At 41.1% G+C, this 20827-nt stretch overlaps 1 protein-coding gene across 22 annotated transcripts in view; it reads left to right on the forward strand.

Annotated features, from left to right (window-relative positions):
- Positions 1 to 20827, forward strand: part of OBSCN (obscurin, cytoskeletal calmodulin and titin-interacting RhoGEF) — a 342539-nt gene that overhangs the window by 29097 nt on the left and 292615 nt on the right. For all 22 annotated transcript variants that reach the window (XM_074197796.1, XM_074197800.1, XM_074197799.1 and 19 more), the window contains 6 exons: positions 1036 to 1341; positions 2931 to 3197; positions 6437 to 6709; positions 14293 to 14568; positions 16402 to 16677; positions 18130 to 18405. In XM_074197796.1, coding sequence (XP_074053897.1) covers positions 1036 to 1341; positions 2931 to 3197; positions 6437 to 6709; positions 14293 to 14568; positions 16402 to 16677; positions 18130 to 18405 — 1674 coding nt within the window. The remainder of the gene's footprint in view (positions 1 to 1035; positions 1342 to 2930; positions 3198 to 6436; positions 6710 to 14292; positions 14569 to 16401; positions 16678 to 18129; positions 18406 to 20827) is intronic.

Raw genomic sequence — 20827 nt, forward strand, 5'->3', positions numbered from 1 at the left:
ATAGTAAATTTATTCATACTAAAGTGTTAGGGACTACTCAGTAGAGCACCATGAGGGTATCAGGGGATAAATCAGTTTAGTGGAAATGACATAAATGTGGTAATAAGGGTACCTGGCTTCTAATCTCAATTCTGCCCTTCTTAGACTCTTGAATTCTTCTCTGGGACTAAATATTCTTTGTAAAATGAGGAAAGCCTGTCTTATAGGAGGAAGGTTTGTCATAAAGAAGAGAGAGAAGATTCATTCTGGATGGTCTCAGTGATAGAACAAGGGTGGTACTCTATCCACTGTGCCACCTAGTTGCCCTTATTCATGATCTTTTAATGGAACAATGATACTCCACAACATTCATATACCATAACTTGTTCAGCTGTTCCCCACTTCATGAGCATCCCCTCAATTTCTAATACTTTGCTTCTACAAATAGAGCTATAAATATTTTTGAAAATGTAAGATTTTTCCTGTTTTTTTTTATGATTTCTTTGGTATATAGATCTAGTAGTGGAATTTCTGGATCAAAATTTTACTTTATTGCTCTTTGGGTATAGTTCCAGATTGCTCTCCAGAATAGTTGGATCATTTCATAGCTCCATGGACATTAATGGCCCAATTTTCTCACATCCTCTCCAATATTGATAATTTTCCTTTTTGTCATCTTAGACAATGTAATAAGTGTGAGGGAAAAAGAACTTTCTCATTGTGAGATCAGTCTAACAGTGGAATGAACTGGCTGTCTTAGGAGGTAGTGAACTCCCTATCAATAGAGGTATTCAAGAACAAACTTGGAGGTCCCTTGGAAAAGCTATAGAGAAGATTCTTGCTCAGGGGTGGTTAGTGATGGGTGGTTGGACCTCCAATTCTTAGAATTCTTGAATTCCTAACTTCTTTCCATTCTACCTCATAAATATCCCAGGTTGTAAGAAGGACTTTCTTGTCTTGATCTCTGGAGTGAGGGTAGGGGGGTTCCCCAGAAGTGACTAACCTTTACACACCTTTCTTCTCTATGTATTTGTGTGTGGGTGCCCTTCTCTCTAGCCCCCAGCAAGCCTCCTCCACAAGCCCCCTCTGACCCTGTGGTGAAAGCCAAGACAGACAGCTCCGTGACTCTTGGATGGTCCCCGCCACAGCTAGACCGGCCCATTGGCATCGATGGTTACCTTGTGGAGAAGAGGAGACTGGGAACCCAGAGGTGGACCCGGTGCCATGAAGAAGAGCGAGTCTCCGCCCTCGAGGTGACTGTGGGCAGCCTTCTTGAGGTCGGAGACTATCAGTTCCGAGTGGCAGCTGTGAACAGCTTTGGCCAGGGCCCATACCTCGAGTTTCCAGGGACTATCCACCTGGGTAAGGGAGTGTGGTGGCTCATTGTGAATGGGGAGCCATGGGGGAAAGGTGGGAGGGGCGGCTGAGGACAGAGCAGTGAAACATTGAACTTGGAACCAAAAGACCTTGGCCTGAAATCCTGGCTCTGCCACCCTGGATAAGTCACTTCATGGCCTGGAGGCTCAGTTTCTTTCTCTGTGAAATGGAGGTGATACTCCCTAGCCTGCCGACCTCAGAGGTTTGTCATGAAAAACATGTAGATGGTCAAGAGGCTTAGAAATGGGAGTTCTGATTAACATTATGTTTTTTTGTTCCTTTCTTGGCTTCTGCTCCCTTACCCCTCCCCCCCAGTGACATCATACCAGGTTCCTCCAGGCCCCCCAAGTTCTTCCCACTCAGTCCCTTGGCATCCTGGAAACCTGCCAGGTGCCCTAGATACAGGCAACCCTATCCTCTCATTGATGCGAGATAAGAGGGCAAGGGGAGCTCATGAAGAATGGAGATTGTGTCTAGAAACTTCTGAAGGGGATGGAGAGGAGGGCCATGAAGGTGTTTCCCAAAGTTTGGTCACTGGTTCCCCTCAGGTCTCTGAGAAGGGGCTTGGGGGCCTAGCCCTAGGACACATTTCTTCTGGCATATGGCTCTTTGGGGGCCTTATTTCCTTAAGAGGTGATACAGGCTGGAGAACAGAATTGTCATGATTTTGTACATAAAGAAAACTTCTTGTTATCTGTTAGAACTGTCTAAAATCAGAATTAGCTTCTCCAGGAGGGAGTTCCTCATCATTGTAGTGTTCAAACAAATGCTGTAGTGACCCTGGTCAGGGATGTTGTGGAAGGTCTTCTGGCTCTGTGGATGGCACTAGGGACCTTCTTTACAATCTAGGATTCACTTGAGTTGCCCAGGATCATTCTCTGGTGTCCTTGGGATGGAGGAGGGAGGACAGGACTGGAAGAGCCACTTGGAGGGGGACTTTAGCCTTCTTGGGTCCATTACAGAGCTGGCATATTTTTAGACTGCGGTTCTTAGCTTTTATTGTGTCCTGGACCCCCGTCAGTTTTGTCTTCAGAATCATGTTTTTTCACCTGTATCATAATGGAAATACTAAATTTTTAGTTAGGGGTTATTATTATAAATAAAAATTAAATTTTTCCCCAACAAAGTTCTCAGGCCTCTTAGATTCTATCCTTGGATCCCTTGGACTCCAGGTTAAGACATCTGTTCTAGGTGGATGTCCAAATAATTTTTTTTAGGTTTTTTTTCCCTTTGCAAGGCAAATGGGGTTAAGTGGTTTGCCCAAGGCCACACAGCTAGGTAATTATTAAGTGTCTGAGGTCATATTTGAACCCAGGTATTCCTGACTCCAGGGCTGGTGCTCTATCCACTGCGCCACCTAGCCGTCCCAGATGCCCAAATAATTAATGCTATTGTTAGGGGTGGCATGTTGTTCTTCCTAGGTGGGGGCACTGGTGGCTTAGATCTGTGTTTTGAAGGTTGTGGAAGGACATAAATTAGTTGAGATGGGTGGGGAGAGCAGACTGTGTGAGTGGTTTTCCCTGTGTCACTGATCTGGGCTCCTCTCCAAGACTGACCCTCTCATTTTCCCTCAGAACCCCAACTAGCTGTGAAGACGCCCCTGCGAGCCGTTGAGGCGGTAGCTGGCGGTGAGGTGACTTTCACTGTGGACCTCACCATGGCTTCCTCTGGCGAGTGGTTCTTGGATGGGCGAGCCCTGCCAGTCAGTGACATATATGTGATTCGTTGCAAAGGCACCCAGCACTCTCTGACCATCAGCCCGGTCCCCGCCAACCTGGACGGCGCCCAACTCAAATTTGTGACCAATGGCATAGAGAGCAGTATCCGGATGCAGGTCAAAGGTAGGACTTCAGCCTCCTTCCCAGCAAACCTGAGCTCAGGGAGATCTGCTAGGTAGGGGCTGTGGGTCCCTCCTCCCGAGCCCCTCCTGGGCTTCCTTTCTCCATTCACTTCAGATTCCAAATTATTTATGTGCCCCCTGTTGTAGAATACTGCTTTACATGACCAAAGACATACACAGTATCGGAATGGAAAGGGCCCTGGATTTATCGTCAGAGAACCTGGTTTTCATTCTCCCTTTCCTGATGTACACACGGTGTGACCTTGGGCAAGTCCCTTCAACTCATCTGTAAAATGAGGGTAAAAATATTTGACTCCACGGACCATTCTGAAGAAAGCATTTTATTTATCATGAAACACTATCTAAATGTGAATCCTCACTAAACGCATGTGAAAGACGAGGCTGAAGTAAAGTTGACAAGGTTTGAGACGAGAGGGAGAGGAAGGGGTTAAAGATGTCTCCTGTGTGGATGGCCCAGCGCTGGCTTTGGGCCGGATCTGAGATTCCACCGAAGCGGGAGAAGTGTCCTGCGGGGACTCACGAGTAGAGGGTGCGGGCGTTTCGGGGGGTACCTTACCGCCTCCCCCCGCCCCCCTCCCCGCCCCGCCCCCAGCCGCCCGCGCGCGCCCCGCCCGGGAGCCGGGACCGGGGCCGGGGCCGGGGCCGGGGCCGGGGCCGGGGCCGGGGCCGGGGCCGGGGCCGGAGCCGGAGCCGAGCCGCAGCCGCAGCCGCAGCCGGAGCCAGGCGGGCCCGGCCGCACGAGGAGGCGCGGCTCCCGGCCGAGCCGGGGGACCGGCGGCCGTGACGCGGCTCCAGGACGGCCGGGCGCGGGCCAGCGGGCCCCAGTCCGAGCTGCGGGACGTGGCGCGGGGCGACGCCGGCCTCTGCCAGCGCCTCGGCCCCGGGGCCCGCGTCGCCCACCGGCGCAGCGTGCAAGGTGCGTGGGGCCGGGGGGCGCGGATCCGCCCCGGGACGCCCCGGAGCGCCCGGCCGTGTGACCCTGGACAAGTCACTCGACCCATCGCCCCGCAAGGAAGACGCCCCCATGACTTCTGGACGCGGAGTCGCGGGCCGGGGCTTCGGTTCCTCCCCGGAGGCTTTCGGCAGCTGAGGGACACAGGTTTTGGCCAGCTTTAGATCCTCAGTCTCTGGCGCTAATGAGCCCCTCCACCTAGATCATATGGCTGTTTTTTTTTTAAATTTTATTTATTCAAGGCAAATGGCGTTAAGTGGTTTGCCCAAGGCCACACAGCTAGGGAATTATTGTGTCTGAGGTTGGACTTGAACTCAGGTCCTCCTGACGGCTCTCTCTATTGTGCCACCTAGCCGCCTCTTACAGGGTTCTTTAAGAAAGGAAATTTCATAGTTGAGCTTGAGCAACAATTCAGAGTTTTGGGGAACAGTTCAGGAAACAGGAGAGTCATAAACTGTCCAGGAATCCTGGAGAATCATTTTTTTTTGAAAATGTATTTATTTGTTTTGTTTTATTTTTCAGTATCGTGCAAAGATAGCTTTCATCATTCAACCTTTTGCAAGCTTTTGATTTCAGTTTTCTACCACTCTCCCTTCCCTTTCCCCCTCTCCATAGCAGCAATCAATCTTATATGGGTTATACATGTGCAGTCATTTTTAACATATTTCCATATTAGTCATATGGTACAAGAAGAATTATAACTAAGGGGGAAACAACCATGAGAAATAAAGAAAAAATACGAAGGAAGTTTTAAAAATCAAATTTGGCATGGTTGACTCTGCAAAGATTCATTCAGGTCAATGGTGAAAAATGACCTTAACCAGACTAAGATATTTTCTGTTCTAAGTCTGGTTACCCTCTTAATACACTGTCTGGAAGTTTAACTTCATTACTAATCTTTTCCAGAGATTCCTAAAAGAAAGTAGTTAACCTTAATGAGGGCAAGGAGGTTGGGGGGGGAGGGGGATAGATTTATTTCCAAAAAAATTTGGATACAACTGAACAATGATTTCCAAGGAGTGTGTTTAAGTATTATGTTTACTTCATCTTGGTAAATCTGGAATAGACTGAAAAATCCCTCTCAATATTTTTGATCTTAAAAAAATTATACAAGAAAAAGTAACAGAACAATCACATGAAGGCATTTTGTTTAAATGTAAATAGTTGCAAAGCAAGTTTAATTGGGTATTTGAATACTTAATAATTAATTTCATTCAACAATAATAAGAGATCTGTGATTTTTATTGATGGTCAACCAATAATATAAGCAGGCTGCTAACAATATGAATGAGATCTTAAGGTACAGTGAGAGAGACATTGTGCCTAGAGCAGGGAAGGGTCTGACTACAACTGAAGCAACACATTGAGATCTGGAAGTCACATTTTCAGAAGGACATTGATAGAGTGGAACACGTCCAGAGAAGGGCAGCCAGAATAGTAAAGGGATCTTTTGTTTTGTTTTGTTTTTTGTTTTTGCAAGGCTATAGGTTTGGGGCAGCTAGGTGGTGCAGTGGGTAGGGCACCAGCCCTAGGGTCAGCAGTACCTGAATTCAAATTCAACCTCAGACACTTAATAATTGCCTAGCTGTGTGACCTTGGACAAGTCACTTAGTCACCCATTGCCTTGCAAAAAACCCAAAACAAAACAGCAAGGTTATGGGGTTAAGTGACTTGCCCAAGATCACACTGCTAGGTAATTATTAATGACATCAGATTTGAACTCAGGTTGCCTTATGCTCCATCCACTGCACCACCTAACTGTCCCTAGAAAAGGGATATTTAAACCACATCTGAGGTTTGGCTGAAAAAGCAAAAGACATATAACCAGGAAAAAAAATACTTTAATGGGACATGATTACTGTCTTCAAGCATTGGAGGGTTTATATTAGGGAAAACAGATTAGATTGTTTTGAAGATAAGTTATAAAGGCAAATTTCCAACTCGATATTGAGGGAAAAAATTTGTACAGTTTTTCCATGATGAAATGTACTCCTTTATAAGGTAGTGAGGTCCGTGTAATTACCAGCATTGAAGAACAGGAGATTCCTGCATTGGGTGAGAGGTTGGGCTTGAAGGCTTCTAATAATGATAAATATTTGAAAGCAAGATTTTGAGCAATGAGAAATACCTCTCTAAATAGTAAGGCAATCATCTTTGGTGACTAATGGTATTTCAGTGGCGACTGCCTCATCACTCCTGATCCTCCCCTAATATTTATCTAATTTCAGTTTCTCAGGACACTTACCTTGTTGACCATATGGTTTCAGATCTTGTCCATTTCCTGCATAAAGAGATAGCAGGAGGATATGTGGAAGCTGTGTTGGGGGCCCAGGCCCAATTTGAGTGTGAGACATCAGAGGCCCATGTGAAGGTGCATTGGTATAAGGATGGCAATGAACTCAGTCGTTCCCACCGTCTCTCCCAAGAAGACAAGGGCACAAAACACCGCCTGGTGGTGGGCATGGTCACCAAGCAGGATGAGGGCACATATGCCTGCAGAGTTGGTGAAGACACACTGGAATTCAAGCTCAAGGTGTCTGGTGAGTAGTGGGAAAGTAGGGAGAAATCTGGGTGGAAAAATGGACCCTGAATATGGCAAATGGTTAATATAAAAGTGCATTGACTCTTAGGGACTCTTCCTTTTCCTTTCTTTCTCTAATCTTAACCCTTCTTTTCTTATTCAATTGTCTGCCAGTGCTTTCCTTTATTTCTCTTTTTTCTTTTATTCTCCTTTCTCCTTTTCATATTCTTATCCTTTAGTGGAACCCATTCTGGTGCTTACTATTAACATTACCATCACCATTACCATTTGCATTAGCCTCATCATCTGGAAGTCTTTTAAAATCTTGTAAATATATATGGCATTACAGTAAGTAGGGTAAAGAGTACCAAACACAGAGCCTGCCCTTATCTTTGAGGGACCCAAAATTTGGGAGAGACATACTGATTTGGATATTTGGGGATTATGGGGTCTCCATAATCACTTAATTTTATGGGCTTACACTTTTGCCACCACTTGAGTATACTGCTGTCATAGGTCTTAGTCATGGCATTGCCATCCTACCAGCCACTATTATACGAGAAAGAGAGAGAGAGAGAGAGAGAGAGAGAGAGAGAGAGAGAGAGAGAGACTTAGCATGCTTTTCTGATCAATTATAGTTTAAAAATAAGAATAAAAAAATCTTCTTATTAATGTGGTAGGAGGTTAACCTGAGCAACCCCTGATCAATAAACTGTTATTTTAATATAGCAGGGTGGTCATGAGGAGAACTTCACATCAATTACATGCCCCATTTTTCATGAGGAAATTATAGGGTTTGGACCTTTGTCAGAAAGGGGCACCTCATAGAACTGGTCTTGTGGTTTGTCTGCCTCTCTCTTTCATTTGGCAAGGCAATGGGGTTAAGTGACTTGCCCAAGGTCACACAGCTAGATAACTTTAGTGTCTGAGGCTGAATTTGACCTCAGGTCCTTCTGTCTCCAGGGCTGGTGCTCTATCCATGTGCCACCTAGCTGCCCCTTCTTTCTTGAAAGGCATAGAGCTAGTTGTAAATAAAAAAATAAATTTATTTATGTAAATAAAATTGTAACTCCTGATTGGTCCCTTGAAGACCCTTCATTATGTTTTTTGTTGAAGAATTGGCCAATAAGAAGCAGGAGGGCAGACTTTCAATAGAGTTGTAAAAACAGTATTAGTCCCTTTTTTGAGTCCTTTACTTCTGAGATTCTTTGTGGGGCATTCTCTTCTTTGGCCTTCCAGCAAGATGAGGAGGGTGTTCCAATTTGTGCCCTTCAGAAAGGAGTCAGAGTCTCATATCCTGCTACAGAGAAGTGCATCTTAATGACAAAGATAGCCATCCTGAAACCTCTCACCACAAAGAATGGGGGCATATAATATCATCACCTTGCTATATTTTCCTGATCCCAGGGCTGGTGGCTCTATCCACTGTGCCACCTAACTGCCCCCTTCTACCTTGCTACATTAAAAATAGTAAAGTGTAAGAGTTGCATAGAAAATATAATTTAGAGATTTAAAGAAATCAAAATCAAATTGATAAAGGCACAGTTCAGACCTTTTTTCACTGTTCTTTAAGCAAATAGCTTATTTTTTCTCTGATTCTCATCCTTCTCCCTTCTTCCTCCAGATTTCAGTAAAATGTTTCTTTCTGCCTCAACCAAAATGCTGACTATTCTGGGATTTAGAGTTAGACTACTTCTAAACAGTTTTTTCCTAGCTACCATGATGTAAGAACTCAGTTGGGTAAATAGACCTGTTCTCATTCCATAAGGATTTCTTATTCCATAAGGCAATTAGACTGGTCAGTGGAGAGGATGCTGGTAGCTAGTCATGAAGATCCAAGTTAAAATTCACCCCCAGATACTTAACTAGCTAGCTGCCTGACCCTGAGCAAGTTATTTCACCTCTTCCTGCCTCAGTTTTCCTCATCTCTATAATGGGGATAATACCTCCCACGGTTTTTGTGAGTATCAAATGAGATAATATTTGTGAAGTGCTTTGCAGACCATAAAGCTCTAGCCAAATTTTTATTTCTACAGCTAATTGATAAATCTTAATAATAAATAAATTTTTTTACTCTTTTTTAAAAAAGTTTTTGCAAGGCAGTGGGGTAGAGTGGCTTGCCCAAGGCCACACAGCTAGGTAATCATTAAGTGTGTGAGGCTGGATTTGAACTCAGGTCCTCCTGACTGCAGGGCTTGTGCTCTATTCACTGTGCCACCTAGCCATCCCAATAATAAATAATATTAATAAATATATTAATAAATTAATAAATATCCTTGTAATTACTCTTGTAATTTCTGTTAGTTCTCCTCTTCTCTCTTCTTCTTTGCTTCTTTCCTCACAAACAACTGAATCTGGAGTTTATAATCAAAAATACCATATGTCTTCTATGTTAGTTTTTTATCTGACAAGATTCTTTGCCAGGTGATTTACTTCCCAATCAGGAGGGAGGCAGTAGTTTTACTCATTTAAAGGAAAGATAAATCTCCCTGTTTTCAAAGGGAACCTAGCTGCTATTTGTAGTGTTTTGTGATTAATGTGAATACACTGATCCCTTAATAAAAGTAACCTCTCTTCCACACAGAATTTAGAGAGTTTTAGAAGCTTGAACTTTAATTCAAAACTTTTTTTTTTAAAAAAAAGAATAAATAGAAACTAAACCAATTATAAAACCTGGTCAGAATCTTTAAACACATAGAAAGGGCTTTTAAACATAGGTCAGCACTTCCCTTCACTGAAGGCAACATTAACAGATCTCCCTGACCACCAGAATGGGTCATCAGGGCTCTTGATTACTAATTTATTTTTTTTTAGGTTTTTTTTGCAAGGCAAATGGGGTTAAGTGGCTTGCCCAAGGCCACACAACTAGGTAATTATCAAGTATCTGAGACTGGATTTGAACCCAGGTACTCCTGACTCCAGGGCCAGTGCTTTATCCACTGTGCCACCTAGCCACCCAATTCCTAATTTCTTAGCCCTCTAGCCCCAAACCTGCAGCTCACCTATCTTCTCTATGGTCAGTTATACTTTTTCATCTCTTCCACCTGTTACTTTGTGTCACCAAAAGTCTTTTCCCAGGACAGCTGAGAAGGCCCTTGAGGGAATCAGAAAAGAGAAACTATTAGAAACATGATCCTTTCAGCTGACTGATCTGTCACCTTGGAGCCAGGCTTGGGGGGTGGATTGGAAGGTTGGAAGAGTAGAGATGAAATGGGAAGAACCTGGCAGGACTGTTATTTTAAGGCAAGTGAAGAGCAGCTGTTTTCAGTCTCCATGGGAGACTCAACAAGAAGAAAAATGGCTTAGGATACAGCATTAAAGACTGAAGTTAGACTGGAGAAAGGGCTTTCTGGCAGAAGAGATTTTTAAGGAGAGGTAGAGGTGACTGAGGAAATAGAAGCATCCTCACCCACAATGGGAATATATTGGTTAATTACATTTATTCATAGTGACATAAGGCAAGTTGGGTGACATTGGGAGGATCCTTCTGGTCAGAGAAGTCTAGTAGGAATGATCACACAAAGTGACTCATTTAAAGAAGACTCTATTCTCTTGCCCTGTCTGACTCAGGAGGACAGTTGTAAAGGTGTCTTCAATTGAATTTGATTCAATTTATTTCTGTTTAGTTCAATGTGACACAGAACAAATGTTTTCTTGAAGGCACTATTACTATTTGGTAAGCTGCAAGTGCTGACAGCCATATAGAAATGAAAAATCAAATAATCCCTGAACTGATAGAGTTTATAGGCTAAAGGGAGGTGGGGCTATGACATATATACAAGTAAGGATAGTTTGCTACAGGGTAGACTGGGAAAGGTATAGAGCCACAGAAAGAATCATGTTTGCTGTCTTCAGGTATAGGAAACATTAGACATGCTCTGCTTGGCCTCAGAAGGTAGAGCTAGGAGCTCTCTGGGTAAAAGATGCAGAGATGCAGAATCAGAACTGTCTAAAAATGGACTAGACTATCGTGTGAGGTAGTGAATCTCCCATTCTTGGAGGTCTTCCAGTTGATCTTCAGAGAAGATCACAAGTGACAAGTCACAAGTGACTGGGAGGATATGGAGAGGAGGTTCCCATCAGATAAGAGATCTCAGATCTCTTCTAATACTCTGAGATTCATTGATTCTACAAGGGGAAACATAATGGAGGAATTGCAAACCCTGAAGCTCTGTACAGTTCTGAGAGGCAGCTTGCATAGATAGAGAACTGGCATTAGGGTCAGGAAGACCTGCCTCTGGTAGATAGTGGCTGTCTGACCCTGGGAAGGTCAACTTATTTTTTCAGTGCTCCCAGTCATTCTCTAGACCAGTTGTGTCCAACCTGTGGTCCACTCTACAGACAGCCTTCAAAGCCCGTTCATGCGGCATTATTACATTTTATTTTTATACATATTGGTTATATGGATTACATTGTAGTCATAAATAAATTCTATATGAGGCCCTTGACAAGTTTTTGTTGGACAATGCAACCTAGAAGAGCTAAAAGTTGATCACCCATGCTCTAGACCATAAACTATAGAGCAGATAAGGAGGAATCTCCTCATAGAAATTCCCTAAATCAGTGAAATTGTACTTAAATCCCCACAAAATAAACAAACCACCCTCTAGATAATTTTTAACATTTATCATTATTATTGGGACAACTAGATAGTACAGTGGATAGAGTGCTGAACCAGGGAACCAGGACTCATATTACTGAGTTTAAATCTGGCCTCAGACATTCATTAGTTGTGTGACTCGGGGCAAATCACTTAACCCTGTTTGCCTCAGTTTTCTCAACTGTAAAATGAGCTGGAGAAGGAAATGGCTAAACCATTCCAGTATCTTTACTGCAATCTTGTTGGATCTTCATGACCCAAATCGGGTCATGGACATACCTGAACAACAATAATAGTATTATTACGAATTATTTATTTCTTACTACAATCAACTATTAATAAAAACTATTTAAAGAAATAAAATAATTTAAAATTTATAATTTTTATTAAATATTATTGAAATAATTTAGTTGTGGCTTATTATAAAGTCATGATTATTAGTTATAATATTATTGTTTTTTTTATTATTACAAGGGAAAAGAAATAGTGAGAGAATATGACTTAGTATGGGCAATGGATTTAGTTCTTGTCCTTTGTTACTGAAGAAGACCAAAACGATGTCATTATGTTAGAGACAAGTTACAGTGTGTCCAACTATGGTGTCAGGCCAAGGCAAGCTTGGAATGCTCTACCACAGGTTTGGCACAAATAGTCCATGTGAACACTTGGGGGGATTCTCTAAACTTAGGCAACTCACATTTCCTTTGAGCTGCTTCAAATCTGCCTTGCTCATAGAACATTTATATAGTACTTTTAAGGTTTGCTCAGTGGTTTGCAATCATCTCATTTTATTCTCACATCAATCTTAAGATTGATTATTCCCTATGATTATTCCCATTTTATAGATGAGGAAACCCAGGCAGAAAAAGATTAAGGCAGGTAGTTCATGTCTGAAGTCCTATTTGAAACTGTAGGTTTAGCATTTAATCCATAGTACAATTTGGCTTTCTTTTACAACTTTGAACAAGTAATAAAAATGACCTTTTTGGCCCTTGGCTTTCCTTATGACTAAATGAGGGAATTGGGGTCAAACTCTCGTATCTCACTTTTTTTTTTTACCAGTCTGGTGACATTTGGGGATCACTTCTCTGAATAAAGCTTTTAAGTGCATAAAATAAAATATAGAACTTTATAAGGAAAACCACTATATTTTAAGAATTAGCAATATATATATGTATATTTAAAAAACCAAAATCATAAACTCTAGATTAAGACCCCCTGGATCCCCTAAGACTCTTTCTAGCAGGAAATCTTGTGATCTAGGTCATCATATAATTTAGAGCTGGGAGAACTCTGAGAGATGATTTGATTGAAAGAAAAGAAAACCTAGAGAAGTTATGACTTTACTGTGATCATCCCATAGATTATTTAGAGGACTAATGGTGATATGATGGGAGTTTGGTGACCATTGAAACCAGATCTAGGCTTATCACAGTATCTGGCATTTAGTAGGCCCTTCATAAATATTTGTTGACTGATAAGCAGAACATTTGGTGAGTGAATCAAGAGCTGAAAAGACACTGGTAGAGGTTTGGAGATGAAGGTTCAGTGCTGACTATGGTGACTGTTAAGGGATTTCCTTTTCCTGTGGTGTGTATGTGAAGAGGTGTTTTGGGGTGTATCTGTTGGTCCAGGCAGTTGTTCCTATTGATCCTCACTCATCATGTAGAGGATAAGAACAAACAATAATGAAGCTTTGAAGCCAGCTATTGTTGATTATCTCCATGGTGCTAACTGAGCTACTCCTGGGATAGATCCCTAGAGGAGGGTGCTGCATATAGAAGCTTTGGGCTTATGTAATGTTTGTGATGGCACAAGAAACATCACTGTTCTAGAACACTGTAATTCTTCCCAGTTTGTGTCCTGTTCTCCTATGTCACACACTCCATTTTGACCAAACTCAACCTGCCCTCCCTACCTATGGAATGCACATACTCCTCACCTCTTATCAATTGCTCTTATGATTGCTCTAGCTGAGAGTGTTGTTTATTCACTTCTTCCTCACGGTTTCCTCAAATACTTTGATCTCTTCTTCACTTTCCTAACCTAACTACCTAACCCTAACCCTACCTTGCATTCATTTTACTTACATATATTTAGGCCATATCTCTTAGTAGAATGGAATCTCCTTGAGGGTAGGGATGGTTTCATATATTCATCTGCACTCAGATCAGCACTTGATCTGCAATTTAAAGTCTCAGAGAGTTATCCAGGAATTCTGATGGTTTACTTAGAGGTTGAATGTGTAAAGGGACAGGACCTGAATACCAAGTGTTCTGGATTTCAACCTCATCTCCATGATCATTGTGTTGCCTCTCAATAGTGAGTGTTTTTGTCTTTGTGCCCTAGGACCTCAGTACATAGAACCTTGCACATAGTGGGCATTTATAAATCATTTTATTGACTTGAAGTTTTCTGTTTAAATTTTTCTTACTCAATTCCATTGTTATTCAGATCATACACCAGCTATTGTCATTCAGTTGTTTCAGTTGTGTCTGACTCTTTGTGGCTTCATTTGAGGTTTTCTTGGCAGAGATACTGGAGTGGTTTGCCATTCCCTTCTCCAGTTTGTTTTAACAGATGAGAAAACTGAGGGGAAATAGGGTTTTGTTTTGTTTGTTCTTTTAGGGTTTTTTTTGCAAGGCAAATGGGGTTAAGTGGCTTGCCCAAGGCCACACAGCTAGGTAATTATTAAGTGTCTGAGACCGGATTTGAACTCAGGTACTCCTGACTCCAGGGCTGGTGCTTTATCCACTATACCACCTAGCCGCCCCGGGAAATAGGGTTAAATGATTTATTCAGGGTCACACAGTTAGTAAATTTCTGAGGCCAAATTTGAATTTGGGAAGATGAGTCTTCATGACTGCAGGTCTAGTACTCCATCTCCACTATGCCACCTAGCTGCCCTGGGCTACCGTAAATTAAGTCCATCCAGTGATTGGAAAGGATGCTCTTTTAGAATCTTCTCTCCTTTGACACCTCCTTTCTTCTTCCCCATACAGATAAAGCAGTGAAATTTATCAACAAGCCAACAGTACCCCCCGAGGTGATTGTCAGCCCTGGAGGGCAGCTGGAGCTGTCCTGTGAGGTATCTGAGGCTGGTGGGACTGTGGTGTGGAAAAGGGAGCACAAAGAAGTGAAGAAAGACCAGAGGACAGAGATCCACACCCAGGGTACTCGACAGACCCTCATTCTTCAGCGTATGACCCAGAGTGACCAGGGCACTTACAGTTGCCATGTTGGGGATGATCATGTCACTTTCCATGTTCGAGTTCAAGGTAAGAGAAGGTCCTTGGGGAGGGAAGGTGGAGGTGGTCCAAGGTTCCAAGCTGCTACTCTTCTTTCCCTTCTGGGAAAGAATTAATCAATTAGTTAATTGTTAAACACTGATTAAACCCTTACTATTTATTAGAAGTTGTCCAGTTCAGTTAATAATGTACTAACCTTGAAAATAGGAAGACCTAAGTTTGAACGCCATCTTTGATACATACTAGCAGTGTGAGCCTGGGCAGATCACCTAACCCTCTCAAGTACCCTGGACAGTTCTCTTAAGACTATAAGGTACAGCGAAAGTCCTTAACTATATTGGTAGAGGGAATAGTATCACTTGAGAAAGGCCCTATACCAAGGAAATCAAATCAAAGCTCAAAGGAGTTAACATGTTATAAAGTACTCTGTAAACTATAAATCATTATAATGATTTTTATTATTAGTAATCACAGGTCTAGTCCCTGTTACTACCCTCTCCTCACTGTGTGCAGATTCTGAGGATTTAATGAAAAAAACTCAAAAATAGTCTTGTCTTCAAGGCACTTACATTCTAATAAAAGAATATAGAAAACAGACCTCATTTTGGGCATAGGGATCCTACTCATGGCTAAACTTCTTAACTAACTCTTGTTTTCTTAGCCCATAAGCCAAATAAGTTCAGAGTTCCCTGAAAACAGGGAAACCAAATATTACTAAGAGTAATTAAGCAGGTATTGGGTAGATAAATATGTGAATGGATATGAGTTACTGTGGGGTAGGCTGAATGTTAGCTTCTACTTCAGTGTTTACTGTTTTTCCTTTCCCTGGTATTTCATTAAGCTAATAATTTTAGCAGATTCTGCTTCTTTCTCACCCCTCAAACTGAGGAAACCCCAATCCAAATGGGGGAGGGAGGATAAAGGAAGGGGATTCCATTCCATACTGACCCCTATCTGAGGGTCCTCTTAGACCCTTTGTTTATTATACACAACTATTTAAAATCTTTGGTTCCAGCCCTCTCTCTGATCACCTGTCACTTGATTCTTTCCCTCTCTGTATTTCTGTTTCCTCAAAACATTGGACTAGCAGGTCATTCAGTTTCTTTCTGGGCTTGGCATTTTATGTTTTGGAATTTATGATTTCTTTCATCTCTGACAGTTCCATGTGCTAAGTTATGGTCCCCTTTATCCCTAGGTCTATTTATACTAAGTCCCTGTCTATCTCTATGATTCTTTTCTTAAAAAATTATTATTTATTTAAGGCAGTGGAGTTAAATGACCAAGTTCACACAGCTAGGCAATTATTAACTCCTGACTCCAGGGCTGGTGCTCTATCCACTGTACTACCTAGCTGTCCCTATCTCTATGATTCTTACTATTTATTGAAATCACAATGTATGAAATGAAATTATTCCTGTGGGTGGTAAGACTTAAGACATAAAGAAGAGATGATGAGTGTTAAAAAGAGGATGGCATAGGGAGAAAGAGACAGGAGGCCCAAACTTGTCTGTTTCCCCTTTTCTTATTTCTTTTGTATTTTTTAAGTTGATGTTTTTTATTTTTCCAATTACATGTTATGAAAATTTTTCAATACATATCGATATGCATATTTATAAGTTACACAATTTTCTTACACCCTCCCTTCCCACTCCCTAGTGAACATTGTACGTGTACATTTATGTTTAACATATTTACATATTAGTCATTTTCTGTATGAGGAATTAGGACTATCCCTTTCCTATTCTTGAGAAGAGTTGGAAAGTAAGGGTGAATTGGAGGGGGAAATCTGCTAGAGTCAGAATTGATCTGATCTCAGGAGACTTAATAAGGTTGTCTCATTTCTTTCCCAACCCCCTACCCTAGAACCTTCATCAGTATTTGCCAAGGAGCAGCAGGGACAGAATAAGGTGCAGGTGGTATCCGGGGAAAGTGCTATTCTGAGCTGTGAGTTGGCCCAGGCTCAGACAGAGGTGACATGGTACAAGGATGGCAAAAAACTCAGCTCAAGCCAGAAGGTTCATCTAGAAACCAAGGGCAAAAGCCGGCAGCTGGTGGTGCAGCAGGTGGGGAAAGCAGATGTTGGAGAATACAGCTGTGAGGCTGGAGGCCAGAAGGTCACCTTCCATCTCAGCCTCAAAGGTTAGTGACCTTTTGTAGTGGGGGAAGTTTCATAATGCATCATATTGATGGATGGTAGAACTATGTGATAGATAACCTGGAAACTGCTCATGGGATGATAGCTCTGGAGTCACTGCCGGGTCCAACACCTTCATTTTATAGATGAAGAAACTGAGTCCGAGAAAAGTTAAGTGACTTGCACAAGGCCACACAGCTAGTAAGTATCAAAAACAAGATTTGAATTTGAATCTTCCTGACTCCAAGCTCAGCATTGTCTTCACCTAACCACTTAACTAGGTCTTCATCTTGGTTACTTCTCTTGCCCTTCCCAACCCAAGCATTTAACTCAGAATTAATACATCCACCAGCCTCTCTACCCCTTTCAAGTCAAACAAACCAGGAAGACAATAAAAAGAGGCTTTGCCTTATGGAACAAATTTATTCAAGCAAAGTTGGATTCATTCTATGAGAGTAGAGCCAATTTTCTTATTACCTCCCACTATAAAATTAGATGTGGGGGGCGGCTAGGTGGTGATGGATAAAGCACTGGCCTTGGAGTCAGGAGTACCTGGGTTCAAATCCGGTCTCAGACACTTAATAATTACCTAACTGTGTGGCCTTGGGCAAGCCACTTAACCCCATTTGCCTTGCAAAAAAAACCTAAAAAAAAATTAGATGTGTTCTCACAACAATTTTTTTTAAACTATCTATTTATTTGAAACTTTCCATGAGGAAGGAATTACAAAAATATATAGTCTTGTGTCACTTTTGTTTATTTAGGATCCTTCCTGCACATAGTGTTTATTACATGTTTGTTCTTTTGGATTGAATTTAGCAGTTATAGGACTCAGTATGCTTCTCCTGAAGGGAATCTTAGGGATCACTTGGCCAAATTCCTTCCTTTTACAAATTAGGAAATGGAGGAATTCAGGCAGCTAGGAGACCTAAATCTGATCTCAGTCATTTACTTAGATTTATGACCTAGGCAAATTGCTTTGCCTTGTTTTCCTCATCCTGCTTCCCAGGTTTGTTGTGAAGATGAACTGTGATAATATTTATAAAAAGTACTTTGCAAACTTTAAAACCCAATATAAATGCTAACCATTTATAAATCCTACCATTATCACTATTATGAATCATCTCTATTAGACTCTCATTTTATAACATTTTTAGAATTTTTAGTATAGTCCTGACTCTGGAATTATCCCCTTTTCTCTTATCTAGCCCTTTGAATATTCTCCCACCTTAGAGGTTCCCTCTTCCCTGTACTTGTCATTCCAGAAATCATCTCTTTCTTCTTTTGTCTGGATAGTTACAGCAGGCTTGTAGGTCATATTTCAACAGTAGGTACCAATGTCTACCTTTAGGACATTATGAAGTCTGAATGATAAATCTGAAAACTTATCTTTACAACTTTTGGGAAATTAATTAGGACCCTGGATTCTTGATCCTATGTTTCATCCCTTTTTCCAGAATCTGTGGCTGTGTTTGCCAAGGAGCAGCAGACAAAGAATGAGGTACAGACAGTGGTTGGTAGCAGCGCCACTCTGAACTGTGAGGTGGCCAAGGCTCAGACAGAGGTGACTTGGTACAAGGATGGGAAGAAATTGAGCTCCAGCCAGAAGGTGCATGTGGAGGCCAAGGGCCGGAGCCGACAGCTGATGGTGCAGCAGGCGGGGAAGGCAGATGCTGGGGAGTATACCTGTGAGGCTGGGGGCCAGAAGGTCACCTTCCACTTGGATGTCAAAGGTCAGTCACCCTGGGAGAGAGAGAATGGAATAATGTCTTCTGATTCAAGGGGTGTGTGTGTGTGTGTGTGTGTGTGTGTGTGTGTGTGTGTGTGTGTGTGTGTGTGTGTATGGCAGACAAACAGACAGAGATAGAGTATGCAGTTCTACACTAAGACTTTTGGGATACCCTGTATATTTTCCTAATGTACATCAGTAGCTACCATATATCTGTCCATTCTTTTATCTATCATGATACTTTACTTTATCAAAACTAAGACTTCTGAAACACCCTTTTTATTCTATGTGGGGACATTTAGTATATGGAACAGAAGCAAGAATACTTTTGTTATCAGAGTATGCTAGACATAAAGAGTATATAAATGAAGAATTGCCAAACACTCCAAGCTCTTTATAGAGACAGATGTGTTTTAGGAATCATGGAAGACTTCAGTTATCCAAATATCTAATGGAGCTCCATTTCTGCTAGAAAAAGAGGAGCCAATCATTTATTGAAAATAGAAATGATAGGTAGAAACTATTGTATATAATTGGAAAACAAATAAAATATTTATTTAAAAAATTAAAAAGACTTCAAAGGTAGAACCATTAACCAGGAGTAATTCTATTCTGGATCTAATTGAGATGGGCAATGATGGAAAACTTGGGGGAAAGTGACTATTCTGTCTTAGTGTTTATGAGAGAGAAGGAAGGAAAGCTGGGCAGAGTGATGTGAATTCGAGGGTCCAGAGGAAGCACACACATGATTAAAATGGAAGTCAGCCTAGGAAGAATGAAAAACCTTCAAGAGCAAAATTCTGAAGACAGAAACACTTGAAATGAAGAAGAAAATGTCAGCCAATAAGCATTTATTGTATATTTATATAATAATGTGCCAGTCACTGTGATAAACACTGAAGAGGCTAATGTAGATACCTACAGATCTCTCCAAACATTTTAGATGATATGAACTCATAGATAAAAGATGAAGGCAAAGGCTTTAATAAAGTATGATTAAAGAATATTACTCTAAGAATTATGTGCTAAAACTCAATGAGTTTATTTAAATTACAATTTTGATTTCCAATTTCAAATTCTCAACCTCTCTCCTTCACTCCCTCCCCTACCCATTGAAAGGGTACGAAATATACTATACATATGTAGTCGACAAAATATTTCCACATTAGCCATGGGGAGGAGCAGGAAGTGTTTGTGTGTGTGTGTGTGTGTGTGTGTGTGTGTGTGTGTGTGTGTGTGTGTGTGTGTTAGAATGCTTCAATTTGCCCTAAGAGTTTATCATTTGTTTCTGTGAAGGTGGGTGATATTTGCTCACAAGGAATAAAAGATGATGAGGAACATTAAAAATAAAATGAAGAAGTTGGGTTTTTTATCTGCTCTGTACAAAAGAAGTGACTTTTGGGGGTGGAAGTAAAAACTGGAGTAGATAGAAGTCAAGGCAGCTCAAATCTTATTTTGGTTTTCTCTTTTCTGTCAAGAAAACTGACTTTTGAACAGGAAAGGATTGAGCAAAAATGGTTGATGGAGAGATAATAAATGGATAAACAAAAAAGTAAAATTTTAAAACTAAATAAAGAGGCAAAAAGAGAGCACATGTTTGCCTCTAATGAGTTCATATCACCTGGACTCGGTAAAATATTTGTTCTGGTATTGAAACATCTGGCAGATGTGATTGCTGAGCTGCCATTAATGAAATTTGAAGTGTGGAAAGAAATTTGGAGAAGGGCTAGAGAAGGGCAAATGAGATTTTAGCAAAGCATTGGAAAAAATATATAAAAGATGAAGAGATGTGAGTTAAGTGTCAGGGTAAAAATGGATACAAATCTGATTGAATGGCAAGACCCCAAGAGTAGTCAATATTGGTTGGAAGTCACTTTAGCAGGAGTTATCTGCTGGAGTGCACCAAAGATCTGTGCTTGGCCTTGAACTGCTTAATAATTTTATTTATGATTTAGAGAAAAGCATTGATAGCATGCTTATCAGATTTGGGGATAAAATCTGGTAGAGATTGTGAACATAGAAGACGTCAAAAAGTCAGGGTTCCAAAAATTTTTTTATAGGCTAGAATCATGGGATAAAACTAATATGATTTAAGTTAGTCATGTAAACTATATTTTTAATTGATATTTTATTTTTCCAATAACATATTATGAAAGTTTTTTAATATTCATCCACATGCATATGTATATTTTTAAGTTAATTTCCTTCCACCCTCCCTTCCCACCTCCCTCCCTTCAGCAGCGAACATTCAGATGAATGTTGTACATACACACTTGTGTTTAATAAGTTTACAGATTAGTCATTTTAGGGTTTAAGAGAAAAGAAAGAAAAACCATGAGATAGGAAAAAAATACATAAGAGAATTTTTAAAAAAATGAATGTAGTGTTTAATCAGATTCTGTAGGGTTTTTGTTTGTTTTTCTTCT

The sequence above is a fragment of the Macrotis lagotis genome, chromosome 8 (assembly GCF_037893015.1).
Source record: "Macrotis lagotis isolate mMagLag1 chromosome 8, bilby.v1.9.chrom.fasta, whole genome shotgun sequence".
In the NCBI taxonomy this organism is placed as follows: domain Eukaryota; kingdom Metazoa; phylum Chordata; class Mammalia; order Peramelemorphia; family Peramelidae; genus Macrotis; species Macrotis lagotis.